The 19,343-nt window shown below is 35.8% G+C and overlaps 1 protein-coding gene across 1 annotated transcript in view; it reads right to left on the bottom strand.

Annotated features, from left to right (window-relative positions):
- Window positions 1-19,343, bottom strand: part of tmtc3 (transmembrane O-mannosyltransferase targeting cadherins 3) — a 77,131-nt gene that overhangs the window by 30,178 nt on the left and 27,610 nt on the right. The window contains exons 8-12 of the mRNA XM_062061343.1: window positions 13,720-13,868; window positions 13,526-13,646; window positions 13,355-13,466; window positions 2,735-2,838; window positions 2,461-2,630 (exon numbers count right to left, since the gene is read on the bottom strand). Coding sequence (XP_061917327.1) covers window positions 2,461-2,630; window positions 2,735-2,838; window positions 13,355-13,466; window positions 13,526-13,646; window positions 13,720-13,868 — 656 coding nt within the window. The remainder of the gene's footprint in view (window positions 1-2,460; window positions 2,631-2,734; window positions 2,839-13,354; window positions 13,467-13,525; window positions 13,647-13,719; window positions 13,869-19,343) is intronic.

Below are 19,343 nucleotides of genomic sequence, written 5' to 3'. Positions count from 1 at the left end.
ACTTCAAAATAAAATGAGTGTTGGGTTTCTAACTATAAAATAAAATGATGCGAGCATTGGGTTTCTAACTTCAAAATAAAAGAATGAGAGCATTGGTTTTCAAACTTCAAAATAAAATGATGAGAGCGTTGGGTTTCTATCCTTAAAAATAAGACGATGTGAGCGTTGGGTTTCTAACTTCAAAATAAAATGATGAGAGCATTGGGTTTCTAACTTCAAAATAAAATGAAGAGAGCGTTGTGTTTCTAACTTCAAAATAAGATAATGAGAGCATTGGGTTTCAAACTTCAAAATAAAAGAATGAGAGCATTGGGTTTCTAACTTCAAAATAAAAGAATGAGAGCACTGGATTTCAAACGTCAAAATAAAATGACAAGAGCGTTGGGTTTCTAACTTCAAAATAAGACGATGAGAGCGTTGGGTTTCTAAATTCAAAATAAAAGAATGAGAGTGTGGGTTTTCTAACTTCAAAATAAAATGACGAGAGCATTGGGTTTCAAACTTCAAAATAAAATGACAAGAGCGTTGGGTTTCTAACTTCAAAATAAGATGATGAGAGCGTTGAGTTTTTAACCTTAAAATAAAAGAATGAGAGCATTTGGTTTCTATCTTCAAAATAAAAGAATGAGAGCACTGGGTTTCAAACTTCAAAATAAAATGAGTGTTGGGTTTCTAACTATAAAATAAAATGATGCGAGCATTGGGTTTCTAACTTCAAAATAAAAGAATGAGAGCATTGGTTTTCAAACTTCAAAATAAAATGATGAGAGCGTTGGGTTTCTATCCTTAAAAATAAGACGATGTGAGCGTTGGGTTTCTAACTTCAAAATAAAATGATGAGAGCATTGGGTTTCTAACTTCAAAATAAAATGAAGAGAGCATTGTGTTTCTAACTTCAAAATAAGATAATGAGAGCATTGGGTTTCAAACTTCAAAATAAAAGAATGAGAGCATTGGGTTTCAAACTTCAAAATAAAAGAATGAGAGCACTGGATTTCAAACGTCAAAATAAAATGACAAGAGCGTTGGGTTTCTAACTTCAAAATAAGACGATGAGAGCGTTGGGTTTCTAAATTCAAAATAAAAGAATGAGAGTGTGGGTTTTCTAACTTCAAAATAAAATGACGAGAGCATTGGGTTTCAAACTTCAAAATAAAATGACAAGAGCGTTGGGTTTCTAACTTCAAAATAAGATGATGAGAGCGTTGAGTTTTTAACCTTAAAATAAAAGAATGAGTGCATTTGGTTTCTAACTTCAAAATAAAAGAATGAGAGCACTGGGTTTCAAACTTCAAAATAAAATGAGTGTTGGGTTTCCAACTATAAAATAAAATGATGCGAGCATTGGGTTTCTAACTTCAAAATAAAAGAATGAGAGCATTGGTTTTCAAACTTCAAAATAAAATGATGAGAGCGCTGGGTTTCTATCCTTAAAAATAAGACGATGAGAGCGTTGGGTTTCTAACTTCAAAATAAAATGATGAGAGCATTGGGTTTCTAACTTCAAAATAAAATGAAGAGAGCGTTGTGTTTCTAACTTCAAAATAAGATAATGAGAGCATTGGGTTTCAAACTTCAAAATAAAAGAATGAGAGCATTGGGTTTCTAACTTCAAAATAAAAGAATGAGAGCACTGGATTTCAAACGTCAAAATAAAATGACAAGAGCGTTGGGTTTCTAACTTCAAAATAAGACGATGAGAGCGTTGGGTTTCTAAATTCAAAATAAAAGAATGAGAGTGTGGGTTTTCTAACTTTAAAATAAAATGACGAGAGCATTGGGTTTCAAACTTCAAAATAAAATGACAAGAGCATTGGGTTTCTAACTTCAAAATAAGATGATGAGAGCGTTGAGTTTTTAACCTTAAAATAAAAGAATGAGAGCATTTGGTTTCTAACTTCAAAATAAAAGAATGAGAGCACTGGGTTTCAAACTTCAAAATAAAATGAGTGTTGGGTTTCCAACTATAAAATAAAATGATGCGAGCATTGGGTTTCTAACTTCAAAATAAAATGATGAGAGCGTTGGGTTTCTAACCTTAAAATAAAAGAATGAGAGCATTGGGTTTCTAACTTCAAAATAAAAGAATGAGAGCATTGGTTTTCAAACTTCAAAATAAAATGATGAGAGCGTTGGGTTTGTATCCTTAAAAATAAGACGATGAGAGCATTGGGTTTCTAACTTCAAAATAAAATGATGAGAGCATTGGGTTTCTAACTTCAAAATAAAATGACGAGAGCGTTGTGTTTCTAACTTCAAAATAAGATAATGAGAGCATTGGGTTTCAAACTTCAAAATAAAAGAATGAGAGCATTGGGTTTCTAACTTCAAAATAAAAGAATAAGAGCAATGGGTTTCAAACTTCAAAATAAAAGAATGAGAGCATTGGGTTTCTAACTTCAAAATAAAAGAATAAGAGCAATGGGTTTCAAACTTCAAAATAAAAGAATGAGAGCCTGCCTGCTGATGTACGCCTGCTTGAAGTCGGGCCTCATGCTGATGGCTTGGCGGTACAGTTGGTCGGCCTCTTCCAGCCGGGACTGGTTGGCGCGGATCAGGTTGGCCAAGTTGATGTACACGTTGAGGTGGTTGGGGGCCACGCGTGTGGCGTACTTCTTGCCAGGAATGACCTGCCGGGTGTCGGGAGACGAGACCCGTAGGGTGATCCGGCTGGCACTGGATCCAACAGGCACAGGCGTGTCTATCTTTTAGGCTGCGTGACTCACTGGCTTACCTGCGGCATGAGGGACTTGGCAACCAAGTAGGCATCTTCTGCCTCTCTGGACTTGTTCAGGTTCTTGTATGTTCTCCCGACGTTCATGTGCGCACCGATATCATCTGGCCAGAGATCAGACAGAAGATAAAAGGATTAAGTCGTGAGACCTGATGAATCCACATGGAAGTATTTTGTTACCCACAACACTCATCTAAGCTTCTTTTTGGACGCGTCCTTCAGGAAATATTTGCTTCTATGTTCAGCCAAAAGAAAGTGGATCAACAAATCATTAAAAAGAATGAGAAACATTATGTTTATGCCTCCTTTATAACTCAGGTTATTCTTCATCCATTTATTCTTGTGTGACGTTAGCATGCTAATACGCTAGCAGTTTAGCTAATGTCATACTATTAGACATAATAATCATGGATTTTGTTACTTGGTGCCATCTTAGAAGCATGCTAGCTGTTACCCTGTTAGCATGCTAATGTTAGCAGTTTAGCTAATGTCATACTTTTAGACATAATAATCATGGATTTTGTTACTTGGTGCCATCTTAGAAGCATGCTAGCTGTTACCCTGTTAGCATGCTAATGTTAGCAGTTTAGCTAATGTCATACTTTTAGACATAATAATCATGGATTTTGTTACTTGGTGCCATCTTAGAAGCATGCTAGCTGTTACCCTGTTAGCATGCTAATGTTAGCAGTTTAGCTAATGTCATACATTTAGACATAATAATCATGGATTTTGTTACTTGGTGCCATCTTAGAAGCATGCTAGCTGTTACCCTGTTAGCATGCTAATGTTAGCAGTTTAGCTAATGTCATACTTTTAAACATAATAATCATGGATTTTGTTACTTGGTGCCATCTTAGAAGCATGCTAGCTGTTACCCTGTTAGCATGCTAATGTTAGCAGTTTAGCTAATGTCATACTTTTAAACATAATCATGGATTTTGTTACTTGGTGCCATCTTAGAAGCATGCTAGCTGTTACCCTGTTAGCATGCTAATGTTAGCAGTTTAGCTAATGTCATACTTTTAGACATAATAATCATGGATTTTGTTACTTGGTGCCATCTTAGAAGCATGCTAGCTGTGACCCTGTTAGCATGCTAATGTTAGCAGTTTAGCTAATGTCATACTTTTAGACATAATAATCATGGATTTTGTTACTTGGTGCCATCTTAGAAGCATGCTAGCTGTTACTCTGTTAGCATGCTAATGTTAGCAGTTTAGCTAATGTCATACTTTTAGACATAGTAATCATGGATTTTGTTACTTGGTGCCATCTTAGAAGTATGCTAGCTGTGACCCTGTTAGCATGCTAATGTTAGCATTCTAAAATGATCATACTGCTAACATTTTTGCCAACTCCTTACTTTTTAACCTAATGATCATGGATTTTATCACGAGTCGCCAACTTAAAAGTATGCTAGCGGTTCTTCTGCTTGTATGCTAATTAACGAGCTACTGGCAATTTTGATAGTTTTGTACTTTTTAACCTAACAATGGTGGATTTTGGTGGACAGCTTCTTTCCCACAGCTGTCGCCATCCTGAACTCAAATGTATAATAAATGATTCACCCCTATACAATATCCTACCCCAATACCCTACTGTGCAATATTACCCTTCGAGTGCAATACGTCCGACACTGATTGTCATTACTTTATTACTCCGGTACTCTTGTTTTGTTCTATAGAGAGATGTCCGATAATGGCTTTTTTACCGATATCCGACATTCCGATATTGTCCAACTCTTAATTACCGATACCGATATCAACCGATACCGATATATACAGTTAGCGGGGGGGTTTATATTGTAGCGTCCCGGAAGAGTTAGTACTACAAGGGATTCTGGGTATTTGTTCTGTTGTGTTTATGTTGTGTTACGGTGCGGATGTTCTCCCGAAATGTGTTTGTCATTCTTGTTTGGTGTGGGCTCACAGTGTGGCGCATATTTGTAACGGTGTTAAAGTTGTTTATACGGCCACCCTCAGTGTGACCCGTATGGCTGTTGACCAAGTATGCCTTGCATCAATTGGTAATGAGTAAAGCCGGTAGATATTATGTGACTGGGATGGCATGCACGTAAAGGAAGTGCCTTAAGGTTTATTGTAGGGATGTCTGATAATATCGGCCTGCCGATATTATCGGCCGATAAATGCGTTAAAATGTAATATCGGAAATTATCGGTATCGGTTTTTTTATTATCTGTATCGTTGTTGTTGTTTTTTTATTAAATCAACATAAAAAACTTACAATTAGTGCACCAACCCAAAAAACCTCCCTCCCCCCATTTCTTTCTGTTATCAATATTCTGCTTCCTACATTATATATCAATATATATCAATACAGTCTGCAAGGGATACAGTCCGTAAGCACACATGATTGTGCGTGCTGCTGCTCCACTAATAGTACTAACCTTTAACAGTTAATTTTACTCATTTTCATTCATTACTAGTTTCTATGTAACTGTTTTTATATTGTTTTACTTTCTTTTTTATTCAAGAAAATGTTTTTAATTTAGTTATCTTATTTTATTATTATTTTTAAAAAAGTACCTTATCCTCACCATACCTGGTTGTCCAAATTAGGCATAATAATGTGTTAATTCCACGACTGTATATATCGGTTGATATCGGTATCGGTAATTAAAGAGTTGGACAATATCGGCATATCGGATATCGGCAAAAAGCCATTATCGGACATCCCTAGTTTATTGTCTCTCTGTACCTCTTCCTACGTCCGTGTACACGGCGGCGTTTAAAAACCTCATACATTTTACTTTTAAAAACCGATACCGATAATTACATTTTAAAGCATTTATCGGCCGATAATATCTGCAGCCCGATATTATGGGACATCCCTAGTTCTGTATATCGTACAGTTTTTTGTATATTGTACAGGATGGCTTATTATTTTTATTGTATAGTAGTCTGTTTATTTAAATTCTTATTTTGTATCTTTATTACTTATGTGATTTATTTTTATTCCATATTAGTTTCCACTACCGCACCTTAATCTCGTTATATGCAAATATAGTGACAATAAAGTGCATTCTATTCTATTTGATGACACGGCACAATCTTAGACATATAGTAGCTGCTACCCTAGTAGTACACTCCTTTTTTATGCTAGCATTTGAGCTAATGTTGTATATTTAAAGCTTAAAGTGATGGATTATGTTACCTTCTACCCTCTTGGACGTAAGCTAACTCTTAACGATACCAACATTTAGCATTTCATTATTTAGACTACATTTCAATTCAGCTTCTGATCTTTACCTTTCAAACCATTTGGAATGGAACTTTATTGTCCTTGCACTTTAAAAGTACAATTTGTTTTCAGTTTGTTTTAACCTTTTAACTAATTCAACCTTCCAACCTCTTTCTCAGCATTTTAGGTCAGCGTCACTTCTTCAACATTCAAACAAAAAACATGTCACTATTTAAACCATTTCAACATTCAAAGTATTTCTACAATCAAAATGTTCCCACAATCGCAGTATTCCAACATTCAAAGTATAATAAAATAAATACATTGATGAGAGCGTTGGGTTTCTAACTTCAAAATAAAATGATGAGAGTGTTGGGTTTCTAACTTCAAAATAAGACGATGAGAGCATTGGGTTTCTAAATTCAAAATTAAAGAATGAGAGCATGGGGTTTTTTAACTTCAAAATAAAATGACGAGAGCGTTGGGTTTCTAACTTCAAAATAAGACGATGAGAGCGTTGGGTTTCTAACTTCAAAATAAAATGATGAGAGCATTGGGTTTCTAACTTCAAAATAAAATGAAGAGAGCGTTGTGTTTCTAACTTCAAAATAAGATAATGAGAGCATTGGGTTTCAAACTTCAAAATAAAAGAATGAGAGCATTGGGTTTCTAACTTCAAAATAAAAGAATGAGAGCACTGGATTTCAAACGTCAAAATAAAATGACAAGAGCGTTGGGTTTCTAACTTCAAAATAAGACGATGAGAGCGTTGGGTTTCTAACTTCAAAATGAAAGAATGAGAGTGTGGGTTTTTTAACTTCAAAATAAAAGAATGAGAGTGTGGGTTTCAAACGTCAAAATAAAATGACGAGAGCATTGGGTTTCAAACGTCAAAATAAAATGATGAGAGCGTTGGGTTTCTAACTTCAAAATAAAATGATGAGAGCGTTGGGTTTCTAACTTCAAAATGAAAGAATGAGAGTGTGGGTTTTTTAACTTCAAAATAAAATGACGAGAGCATTGGGTTTCAAACGTCAAAATAAAATGATGAGAGCGTTGGGTTTCTAACTTCAAAATAAAATGATGAGAGCGTTGGGTTTCTAACTTCAAAATAAAAGAATGAGAGCATGGGGTTTTTTAACTTCAAAATAAAATGACGAGAGCATTGGGTTTCAAACGTCAAAATAAAATGACGAGAGCCTTGGGTTTCTAACTTCAAAATAAAAGAATGAGAGTGTGGGTTTTTTAACTTCAAAATAAAATGACGAGAGCATTGGGTTTCTAACTTCAAAATAAAAGAATGAGAGTGTGGGTTTTTTTAACTTCAAAATAAAATGACGAGAGCATTGGGTTTCAAACTTCAAAATAAAATGACGAGAGCGTTGGATTTCTAACTTCAAAATAAGATAATGAGAGCGTTGGGTTTTTATCCTTAAAATAAAAGAATGAGAGCATTTGGTTTCTAACTTCAAAATAAAAGAATGAGAGCACTGGGTTTCAAACGTCAAAATAAAATTACAAGAGCGTTGGGTTTCTAACTTCAAAATAAGACAATGAGAGCGTTGGGTTTCTAAATTCAAAATAAAAGAATGAGAGTGTGGGTTTTCTAACTTCAAAATAAAATGACGAGAGTGTGGGTTTTCTAACTTCAAAATAAAATGACGAGAGCATTGGGTTTCAAACTTCAAAATAAAATGACGAGAGCGTTGGGTTTCTAACTTCAAAATAAGATGAGAGCGTTGAGTTTTTAACCTTAAAATAAAAGAATGAGAGCATTTGGTTTATAACTTCAAAATAAAAGAATGAGAGCACTGGGTTTCAAACTTCAAAATAAAATGAGTGTTGGGTTTCTAACTATAAAATAAAATGATGCGAGCATTGGGTTTCTAACTTCAAAATAAAATGATGAGAGCGTTGGGTTTCTAACCTTAAAATAAAAGAATGAGAGCATTGGGTTTCTAACTTCAAAATAAAAGAATGAGAGCATTGGGTTTCTAACTTCAAAATGAAAGAATGAGAGCATTGGGTTTCTAACTTCAAAATAAAAGAATGAGAGGATTGGGTTTCTAACTTCAAAATAAAAGAATGAGAGCATTGGGTTTCTAACTTCAAAATAAAATGATGAGAGCGTTGGGTTTCTAACCTTAAAATAAAAGAATGAGAGCATTGGGTTTCTAACTTCAAAATAAAAGAATGAGAGCATTGGGTTTCTAACTTCAAAATAAAAGAATGAGAGCATTGGGTTTCTAACTTCAAAATAAAATGATGAGAGCGTTGGGTTTCTAACCTTAAAATAAAAGAATGAGAGCATTGGGTTTCAAACTTCAAAATAAAATGAGTGTTGGTTTTCTAACTATAAAATAAAATGACCAGAGCGTTGGGTTTCTAACTTCAAAATAAAAGAATGAGAGCGTTGGGTTTCTAACCTCAAAATAAAAGAATGAGAGTGTGGGTTTTCTAACTTCAAAATAAAATGACGAGAGCATTGGGTTTCAAACGTCAAAATAAAATGATGAGAGCGTTGGGTTTCTAACTTCAAAATAAAATGATGAGAGCGTTGGGTTTCTAACTTCAAAATAAAAGAATGAGAGCACTGGGTTTCAAACTTCAAAATAAAGGAATGAGAGCACTGGGTTTCAAACTTCAAAATAAAATGAGTGTTGGGTTTCTAACTATAAAATAAAATGACCAGAGTGTTGGGTTTTTAACTTCAAAATAAAATGATGAGAGCGTTGGGTTTCTAACTTCAAAATAAAATGATGAGAGCGTTGGGTTTCTAACTTCAAAATAAAAGAATGAGAGCATGGGGTTTTTTAACTTCAAAATAAAATGACGAGAGCATTGGGTTTCAAACGTCAAAATAAAATGACGAGAGCGTTGGGTTTCTAACTTCAAAATAAAAGAATGAGAGTGTGGGTTTTTTAACTTCAAAATAAAATGAAGAGAGCATTGGGTTTCAAACTTCAAAATAAAATGATGAGAGCGTTGGGTTTCTAACTTCAAAATAAGATGATATGAGCGTTTAGTTTTTAACCTTAAAATAAAAGAATGAGAGCATGGGGTTTTTTAACTTCAAAATAAAATGACGAGAGCGTTGGGTTTCTAACTTCAAAATAAGACGATGAGAGCGTTGGGTTTCTAACTTCAAAATAAAAGAATGAGAGTGTGGGTTTTCTAACTTCAAAATAAAATGACCAGAGCGTTGGGTTTCTAACTTCAAAATAAAAGAATGAGAGCGTTGGGTTTCTAACCTCAAAATAAAAGAATGAGAGTGTGGGTTTTCTAACTTCAAAATAAAATGACGAGAGCATTGGGTTTCAAACGTCAAAATAAAATGATGAGAGCGTTGGGTTTCTAACTTCAAAATAAAATGATGAGAGCGTTGGGTTTCTAACTTCAAAATAAAAGAATGAGAGCACTGGGTTTCAAACTTCAAAATAAAGGAATGAGAGCACTGGGTTTCAAACTTCAAAATAAAATGAGTGTTGGGTTTCTAACTATAAAATAAAATGACCAGAGTGTTGGGTTTTTAACTTCAAAATAAAATGATGAGAGCGTTGGGTTTCTAACTTCAAAATAAAAGAATGAGAGCATGGGGTTTTTTAACTTCAAAATAAAATGACGAGAGCATTGGGTTTCAAACGTCAAAATAAAATGACGAGAGCGTTGGGTTTCTAACTTCAAAATAAAAGAATGAGAGTGTGGGTTTTTTAACTTCAAAATAAAATGACGAGAGCATTGGGTTTCAAACTTCAAAATAAAATGACGAGAGCATTGGGTTTCTAACTTCAAAATAAGATGATGAGAGCGTTGGGTTTCTAACTTCAAAATAAAAGAATGAGAGCGTTGGGTTTCTAACCTCAAAATAAAATGATGAGAGCGTTGGGTTTCTAACTTCAAAATAAAATGTTGAGAGCATTGGGTTTCAAACTTCAAATTAAAATGACGAGATCATTGGGCTTCTAACTTCAAAATAAAAGAATGAGAGCGTAGGGTTTCTAACTTCAAAATAAAAGGATGAGTGCATTGCGTTTCAAACTTCAAAATAAAATGACGAGAGCGTTGGGTTTCTAACTTCAAAATAAGACGATGAGAGCGTTGGGTTTCTAACTTCAAAATAAAAGAATGAGACCGTAGGGTTTCTAACTTCAAAATAAAAGGATGAGTGCATTGGGTTTCAAACTTCAAAATAAAATGACGAGAGCATTAGGTTTCTAACTTCAAAATAAGACGATGAGAGCGTTGGGTTTCTAACTTCAAAATAAAAGAATGAGAGTGTGGGTTTTCTAACTTCAAAATAAAATGACGAGAGCATTGGGTTTCAAACTTCAAAATAAAATGACAAGAGCGTTGGGTTTCTAACTTCAAAATAAGATGATGAGAGCGTTGAGTTTTTAACCTTAAAATAAAAGAATGAGAGCATTGGGTTTCTAACTTCAAAATAAAAGAATGACAGCACTGGATTTCAAACTTCAAAATAAAAGAATGAGATCAATGGGTTTCAAACTTCAAAATAAAATGAGTGTTGGGTTTCTAACTATAAAATAAAATGACCAGAGCGTTGGGTTTCTAACTTCAAAATAGAATGATGAGAGCGTTGGGTTTCTAACTTCAAAATAAAATGATGAGAGCGTTGGGTTTCTAACTTCAAAACAAAATGATGAGAGCATTGGGTTTCAAACTTCAAAATAAAATGATGAGAGCGTTGGGTTTCTAACTTCAAAATAAAATGACGAGATCATTGGGTTTCTAACTTCAAAATAAAAGAATGAGAGCGTAGGGTTTCTAACTTCAAAATAAAAGGATGGGTTTCTAACTTTAAAATAAGACGATGGGTTTCTAACTTCAAAATAAAAGAATGAATGCATGGGGTTTCTAATTTCAAAATAAAATGACGAGAGCGTTGGGTTTCTAACTTCAAAATAAGATAATGAGAGCATTGGGTTTCAAACTTCAAAATAGAATGACGAGATCATTGGGTTTCTGACTTCAAAATAAAAGAATGAGAGCATTGGGTTTCTAACTTGAAAATAAAAGAATGAGAGCGTTGGGTTTCTAACTTCAAAATAAGACGATCAGAGCGTTGGGTTTCTAACTTCAAAATAAAAAAATGAATGCATGGGGTTTCTAATTTCAAAATAAAATGACGAGAGCGTTGGGTTTCTAACTTCAAAATAAGATAATGAGAGCATTGGGTTTCAAACTTCAAAATAAAATGACGAGAGCGTTGGGTTTCTAACTTCAAAATAAGATGATGAGAGCGTTGGGTTTCTAACTTCAAAATAAAAGAATGAATGCATGGGGTTTCAAACTTCAAAATAAAATGACGAGAGCGTTGGGTTTCTAACTTCAAAATAAGATAATGAGAGCATTGGGTTTCTAACTTCAAAATAAGATGATGAGAGCGTTGGGTTTCTAACTTCAAAATAAAAGAATGAATGCATGGGGTTTCAAACTTCAAAATAAAATGACGAGAGCGTTGGGTTTCTAACTTCAAAATAAGATAATGAGAGCATTGGGTTTCTAACTTCAAAATAAAAGAATGAATGCATGGAGTTTCTAATTTCAAAATAAAATGACGAGAGCGTTGGGTTTCTAACTTCAAAATAAAAGAATGAATGCATGGGGTTTCAAACTTCAAAATAAAATGACGAGAGCGTTGGGTTTCTAACTTCAAAATAAGATAATGAGAGCATTGGGTTTCTAACTTCAAAATAAGATGATGAGAGCGTTGGGTTTCTAACTTCAAAATAAAAGAATGAATGCATGGGGTTTCAAACTTCAAAATAAAATGACGAGAGCGTTGGGTTTCTAACTTCAAAATAAGATAATGAGAGCATTGGGTTTCTAACTTCAAAATAAAAGAATGAATGCATGGAGTTTCTAATTTCAAAATAAAATGACGAGAGCGTTGGGTTTCTAACTTCAAAATAAGGTAATGAGAGCATTGGGTTTCAAACTTCAAAATAGAATGACAAGATCATTGGGTTTCTGACTTCAAAATAAAATGATGAGAGCGTTGGGTTTCTAACTTCAAAACAAAATGATGAGAGCATTGGGTTTCAAACTTCAAAATAAAATGATGAGAGCGTTGGGTTTCTAACTTCAAAATAAAATGACGAGATCATTGGGTTTCTAACTTCAAAATAAAAGAATGAGAGCGTAGGGTTTCTAACTTCAAAATAAAAGGATGGGTTTCTAACTTTAAAATAAGACGATGGGTTTCTAACTTCAAAATAAAAGAATGAATGCATGGGGTTTCTAATTTCAAAATAAAATGACGAGAGCGTTGGGTTTCTAACTTCAAAATAAGATAATGAGAGCATTGGGTTTCAAACTTCAAAATAGAATGACGAGATCATTGGGTTTCTGACTTCAAAATAAAAGAATGAGAGCATTGGGTTTCTAACTTGAAAATAAAAGAATGAGAGCGTTGGGTTTCTAACTTCAAAATAAGACGATCAGAGCGTTGGGTTTCTAACTTCAAAATAAAAAAATGAATGCATGGGGTTTCTAATTTCAAAATAAAATGACGAGAGCGTTGGGTTTCTAACTTCAAAATAAGATAATGAGAGCATTGGGTTTCAAACTTCAAAATAAAATGACGAGAGCGTTGGGTTTCTAACTTCAAAATAAGATGATGAGAGCATTGGGTTTCTAACTTCAAAATAAAAGAATGAATGCATGGGGTTTCAAACTTCAAAATAAAATGACGAGAGCGTTGGGTTTCTAACTTCAAAATAAGATAATGAGAGCATTGGGTTTCTAACTTCAAAATAAGATGATGAGAGCGTTGGGTTTCTAACTTCAAAATAAAAGAATGAATGCATGGGGTTTCAAACTTCAAAATAAAATGACGAGAGCGTTGGGTTTCTAACTTCAAAATAAGATAATGAGAGCATTGGGTTTCTAACTTCAAAATAAAAGAATGAATGCATGGAGTTTCTAATTTCAAAATAAAATGACGAGAGCGTTGGGTTTCTAACTTCAAAATAAAAGAATGAATGCATGGGGTTTCAAACTTCAAAATAAAATGACGAGAGCGTTGGGTTTCTAACTTCAAAATAAGATAATGAGAGCATTGGGTTTCTAACTTCAAAATAAGATGATGAGAGCGTTGGGTTTCTAACTTCAAAATAAAAGAATGAATGCATGGGGTTTCAAACTTCAAAATAAAATGACGAGAGCGTTGGGTTTCTAACTTCAAAATAAGATAATGAGAGCATTGGGTTTCTAACTTCAAAATAAAAGAATGAATGCATGGAGTTTCTAATTTCAAAATAAAATGACGAGAGCGTTGGGTTTCTAACTTCAAAATAAGGTAATGAGAGCATTGGGTTTCAAACTTCAAAATAGAATGACAAGATCATTGGGTTTCTGGCTTCAAAATAAAAGACAGAGCGTGGGGTTTCTGACCTGGCTGCACAACGGTGGCCTGCAGAAAATAGCGCAGTGCTGTGGCGTAATTGTTTTGGTTCTCCAGCGCGTGGCCGACATTATTCCACAGCTTGGCGTTGTTCTTGTTGACCTGCGGAACGACACTCGGACTTCAGGATTTGCCACGTCGTAGTCCTACTGGCACGGTACCTTCAGAGCCGACGTGAACAAAGTGTATTCCGACTCCCAGTCCCAATTCCTGTTGAAAGTCTTGACGGCGTGCGTGGTGAGCAGGAGTCCAATCATCAAGCAGGAAATCTTCTTCAGGAACCTTTCAAAAGAAAACGACAATTCAACGTGTGTTGATTCTCCCGCTGACGAGGCCTGCGATGAATGTGGTTCACCCTGTATGTGAGGCCATCTTGAACCCGTGAGCAACCAGCACACAGAAGCCCATGCTGGGAACGTAAAGAACTCTCTCTGCCACCACGAATCCCACGGGGAAGAAGAGGTTGGACGCGGGGATGAAGGGAAGGACCATCAGAGACAAGGCCTGGAAGGCAAAGCCCAGGGTTTAGTTAGTACCTTTCCTCTTGTAATTGAACTACTGTGGCAAACTATTCCATCAGTACAGATTAGCAACATTATTTACAACACAGACAATTCACTTATGACGTTTAAAAAAGGATTGTATTACACTTCGGAACTTTATTTGAACTGAAAAACATTTTTTTTTTTTGCAAATAATCATTAACTTTAGAATTTGATGCCAGCAACACGTGACAAAGAAGTTGGGAAAGGTGGCAAAAAAGAGTGACAAAGTTGAGGAATGCTCATCAAACACTTATTTGGAACATCCCACAGGTGAACAGGCTAATTGGGAACAGGTGGGTGCCATGATTGGGTATAAAAGTAGATTCCATGAAATGCTCAGTCATTCACAAACAAGGATGGGGCGAGGGTCACCACTTTGTCAACAAATGCCTGAGCAAATTGTTGAACAGTTTAAGAACAACCTTTCTCAAGCAGCTATTGCAAGGAATTTAGGGATTTCACCATCTACGCTCTGTAATATCATCAAAGGGTTCAGAGAATCTGGAGAAATCACTGCACGTAAGCAGCTAAGCCCGTGACCTTCCATCCCTCAGGCTGTACTGCATCAACAAGCCACATCGGTGTGTAAAGGATATCACCACATGGGCTCAGAAACACTTCAGAAACCCACTGTCAGTAACTACAGTTGGTCGCTACATCTGTAAGTGCAAGTTAAAACTCTCCTATGCAAGGCCAAAACCGTTTATCAACAACACCCAGAAACGCCGTCGGCTTCGCTGGGCCCGAGCTCATCTAAGATGGACTGATACAAAGTGGAAAAGTGTTCTGTGGTCTGACGAGTCCACACTTCAAATTGTTTTTGGAAACTGTGGACGTCGTGTCCTCCGGACCAAAGAGGAAAAGAACCATCCGGATTGTTCTAGGCGCAAAGTGTAAAAGGCAGCATGTGTGATGGTATGGGGGTGTATTAGTGCCCAAGACATGGGTAACTTACACATCTGTGAAGGCACCATTAATGCTGAAAGGTACATACAGCTTTTGGAGCAACATATGTTGCCATCCAAGCAACGTTACCATGGACGCCCCTGCTTATTTCAGCAAGACAATGCCAAGCCACGTGTTACATCAACGTGGCTTCATAGTAAAAGAGTGCGGGTACTAGACTGGCCTGCCTGTAGTCCAGACCTGTCTCCTGTTGAAAATGTGTGGTGCAATATGAAGCCTAAAATATGAGAAGGGAGACTGTTGAACAACTTAAGCTGTACATCAAGCAAGAATGGGAAATAATTCCACTTCATAAATGTGTCTCCTCAGTTCCCAAACCTTTACTGAGTGTTGTTAAAAGGAAAGGCCATGTAACACAGTGGTGAACATGCCCTTTCCCAACTACTTTGGCACGTGTTGCAGCCATGAAATTCTAAGTTAATTATTATTTGCAAAAAAAAATAAGGTTTATGAGTTTGAACATCAAATATGTTGTCTTTGTAGTGCATTCAACTGAATATGGCTTGAAAAGGATTTGCAAATCATTGTATTCCGTTTATATTTACATCTAACACAATTTCCCAACTCATATGGAAACGGGGTTTGTAGTTTTATTCTTCTGAGAAAAGTGATCAACTTCTTCCCAATGATATTGCGCTGATGTGTTTTAGTAACTGACTGAGACCGCATCTTTTCATCTGCCCCAATAATCTAATGATTGGAAACGAAAAGATCTCAAGTTTGGCGCTTTTCTCAGCATTTTTTCAATGCAATTCAAAAAGATATGATTAAAATCAATTAAATACATTTTTAAAAGCAACGAATGCAACAAGAACGCCAGCGACGAGCTTTTAAGTTACCATTAGCGGTTTAACACAACACGTTTGTTTGGCAATTGTCTACATTTTTCACAATTGCACAGTTGATGTCATACATTTTCGACAAAATGATGGGCAGTCACTCGCCCGGTCTGGTCGACACGTCCACACAGGGAGCGCGTGCACAAGTCAAGCATCAAACACTTTGCAGTCATGTTATGATGGAATTTACCAAAGCCAAAAGCAGTGAAGTTGTCACGTTGTGTAAATGGTCAATAAAAAGAGAATACAACAAATCCTTTTCAACTTATATTCAATTGAATAGACTGCAAAGACAAGATATTTCATGCTCACACTGAGAAACTTTTTTTTTTTTTTGCAAATAATCATTAACTCAGAGCCCTGCGATGAGGTGGCGACTTGTCCAGGGTGTACCCCGCCTTCCGCCCGATTGTAGCTGAGATAGCCTCCAGCACCCCCCGCGACCCCAAAGGGACTAAGCGGTAGAAAATGGATGGATGGATGGCATTAACTCAGAATTTAACGGCTGCAACACATTGCAAAAAAGTTGTCACAGGGGCATTTTTACCACTGTGTTACATGGCCTTTCCTTTTAACAACACTCAGTAAAGGTTTGGGAACTGAGGAGACACATTTTTGAAGTGGAATTCTTTCCCATTCTCTGATGTACAGCTTAAGTTGTTCAACAGTCCGGGGGTCTCCCTTCTGCTATTTTAGGTTCACACATTTTCAATGGGAGACCGGTCTGGACTACAGGCAGGCCAGTCTAGTACCCGCACTCTTTCACTAACACGTGGCTTGGCATTGTCTTGCTGAAATAAGCAGGGGCGTCCATGGTAACGTTGCTTGGATGGCAACATATGTTGCTCCAATCCAATCCAATCCAATCCACTTTATTTATATAGCACATTTACACAACAATAATGTTTCCAAAGTGCTGCACAGCCATGTTAAAAACGATATTAAAAACGATATTAAAAACGATATTAAAAACTATATTAAAAACAATGTTAAAAACAATATTAAAAACGATATTAAAAACGATATTAAAAACAATAGTAAAAACAATGTTAAAAACAATATTAAAAACGATATTAAAAACGATATTAAAAACAGTATTAAAAACGATATTAAAAACAATATTAAAAACAATGTTAAAAACAATATTAAAAACAATATTAAAAACGATATCAAAAACAATATTAAAAACAATATTAAAAACGATATTAAAAACGATATCAAAAACAATATTAAAAACGATATTAAAAACGATATTAAAAACAATATTAAAAACGATATTAAAAACGATATTAAAAACAATATTAAAAACGATATTAAAAACAATATTAAAAACAATAGTAAAAACAATGTTAAAAACAATATTAAAAACGATATTAAAAACGATATTAAAAACGATATTAAAAACAATATTAAAAACAATATTAAAAACAATATTATGCTACACCAATGACTGAATAAAAACAAAGAATAAATGAATAGAAAACCAATACAGAGACAATATAAAAAATAAATATGATTAAAAACGATTTTAAAGGGTAAAACCAATTAAAACAGTAAAATAGACATCAAAATTTATTTAAAAAAACCCACAGAGGACAACAGAGGACAGAAGACCACACAACTCACGTAGTGTTAAAAGCCAAAGAATAAAAGTGGGTCTTAAGACGAGACTTAAAACACTCCACTGTGGAAGCAGTTTGAACATGGAGGGGCAGAGTGTTCCAGAGTTTAGGGCCGATCACAGAGAAGGCCCTGTCTCCCCGGGTTTTAAGTCTCGTCCTGGGCACCACGAGCTGGAGCTGGCTCGCTCCAAAAGCTGTATGTACCTTTCAGCATTAATGGCGCCTTCACAGATGTGTAAGTTACCCATGTCTTGGCCACTAATACACCCCCATACCATCACACATGCTGCCTTTTACACTTTGCGCCTACAACAATCCGGATGGTTCTTTTCCTCTTTGGTCCGGAGGACACGACGTCCAGTTTCCAAAAACAATTTGAAATGTGGACTCGTCAGACCACAGAACACTTTTCCACTTTGCATCAGTCCATCTTAGATGAGCTCGGGCCCAGCGAAGCGTTTCTGGGTGTTGTTGATAAAATGGCTTTGGCTTTGCATAGTAGAGTTTTAACTTGCACTTACAGATGTAGCGACCAACTGTAGTTACTGACAGTGGGTTTCTGAAGTGTTCCTGAGCCCATGTGGTGATATCCTTTACACACTGATGTCGCACCTCCTGAGTGATCCAAGGTCCGCAGTGATTCCTCCAGGTTCTCTGAATCTTTTGATGATATTACGGACCGTAAATGGTGAAATCCCTAAATTCCTTGCAATAGCTGGTTGAGAAATGTTGTTCTTAAACCGTTCAACAATTTGCTCAGGCATTTGTTGACAAAGTGGTGACCCTCACCCCGTCCTTGTTTGTGAATGACTGAGTGTTAAATAATTGTTTGTAAATTACCACAAAAACTTTGTATTACATTGTGTTCCTGACTAGAAGACAAAAGGCTGTCTTTGAGGCTTACCAAGAGTAAGGCTGGTAAAACTCCACCGTGTAAGGGGGAGAGCCACATGAACGGTTTTCTGTTTTCTCTCATGTCTGGTCATCAACAGAAGGATGTTGTTCTGGCCCAAGGACTTCAAAGCGGAGAGATGACAGGATCTGCCCAATTTCCAGACGAACTCTTTATGAAGTATTTTACAAACTCTTTTTGAACTATTTTATGGAACTCTTTTTGAACTGACCTTTTCTGTGAATTGTTTACGACCTTTTCTGTGAACTTTTTTGCGACCTTTGTCCTTTGGAAACAGCGGTGGCCATGTGGTCAGGGAGGGTCCAAAATAAGAGAAGGGGGCATACAATCTTTTGGCAGAGCGGGCTGAGATACTGTACAAGGGTACAGTGTGTCCAGGCGTGTCTCCTCAATTGAGTCCAAAATGAATTCTGTCTCTGTTTAATTCTTTGCCTCTTGTCTTGTTTAATAGATGTCATTAGTGTTTGAACCTGACACCGGGTATTTCATGGAAGCTGCTTTTTTACCCGATAATGGCACCCACCTGTTCCCAGTTAGCCTGTTCACCTGTGGGATGTTCCAAATAAGTGTTGGATGAGCATTCCTCAACTTTCTCAGTCTTTTTTGCCACTTGTGCCAGCTTTTTTGAAACATGTTGCAGGCATCAAATTCCAAATGAGCTAATAAAGTTTTCCAGTTCAAATGTTAAGTATCTTGTCTTTGCAGTCTATTCAATTGAATATAAGTTGAAAAGGATTTGTTGTATTCTCTTTTTATTGACCATTTACACAACGTGACAACTTCACTGCTTTTGGGGTTTGTGCATTCAGTGGCAGCTAACGCTAGCTAGCTTTAAACTGCTATTGTTAGCAACTGCTATTGTTAGCAAATCATTGTTTGCAAATCATTGTATTCTCTTTTTATTTACCATTTACACAACGTGACAACGTCACTGCTTTTGGGGTTTGTGCATTCAGTGGCAGCTAACGCTAGCTAGCTTTAAACTGCCATTGTTAGCAAAACATTGTTTGCAAATCATTGTTTGCAAATCATTGTATTCTCTTTTTATTTACCATTTACACAACGTGACAACGTCACTGCTTTTGGGGTTTGTA

This window comes from Entelurus aequoreus, linkage group LG10 (assembly GCF_033978785.1).
Source record: "Entelurus aequoreus isolate RoL-2023_Sb linkage group LG10, RoL_Eaeq_v1.1, whole genome shotgun sequence".
Taxonomy (NCBI): domain Eukaryota; kingdom Metazoa; phylum Chordata; class Actinopteri; order Syngnathiformes; family Syngnathidae; genus Entelurus; species Entelurus aequoreus.
The sequence above is the reverse complement of the archived record's forward strand: the minus strand, read 5'-3'. Positions and strand labels throughout refer to the sequence as shown.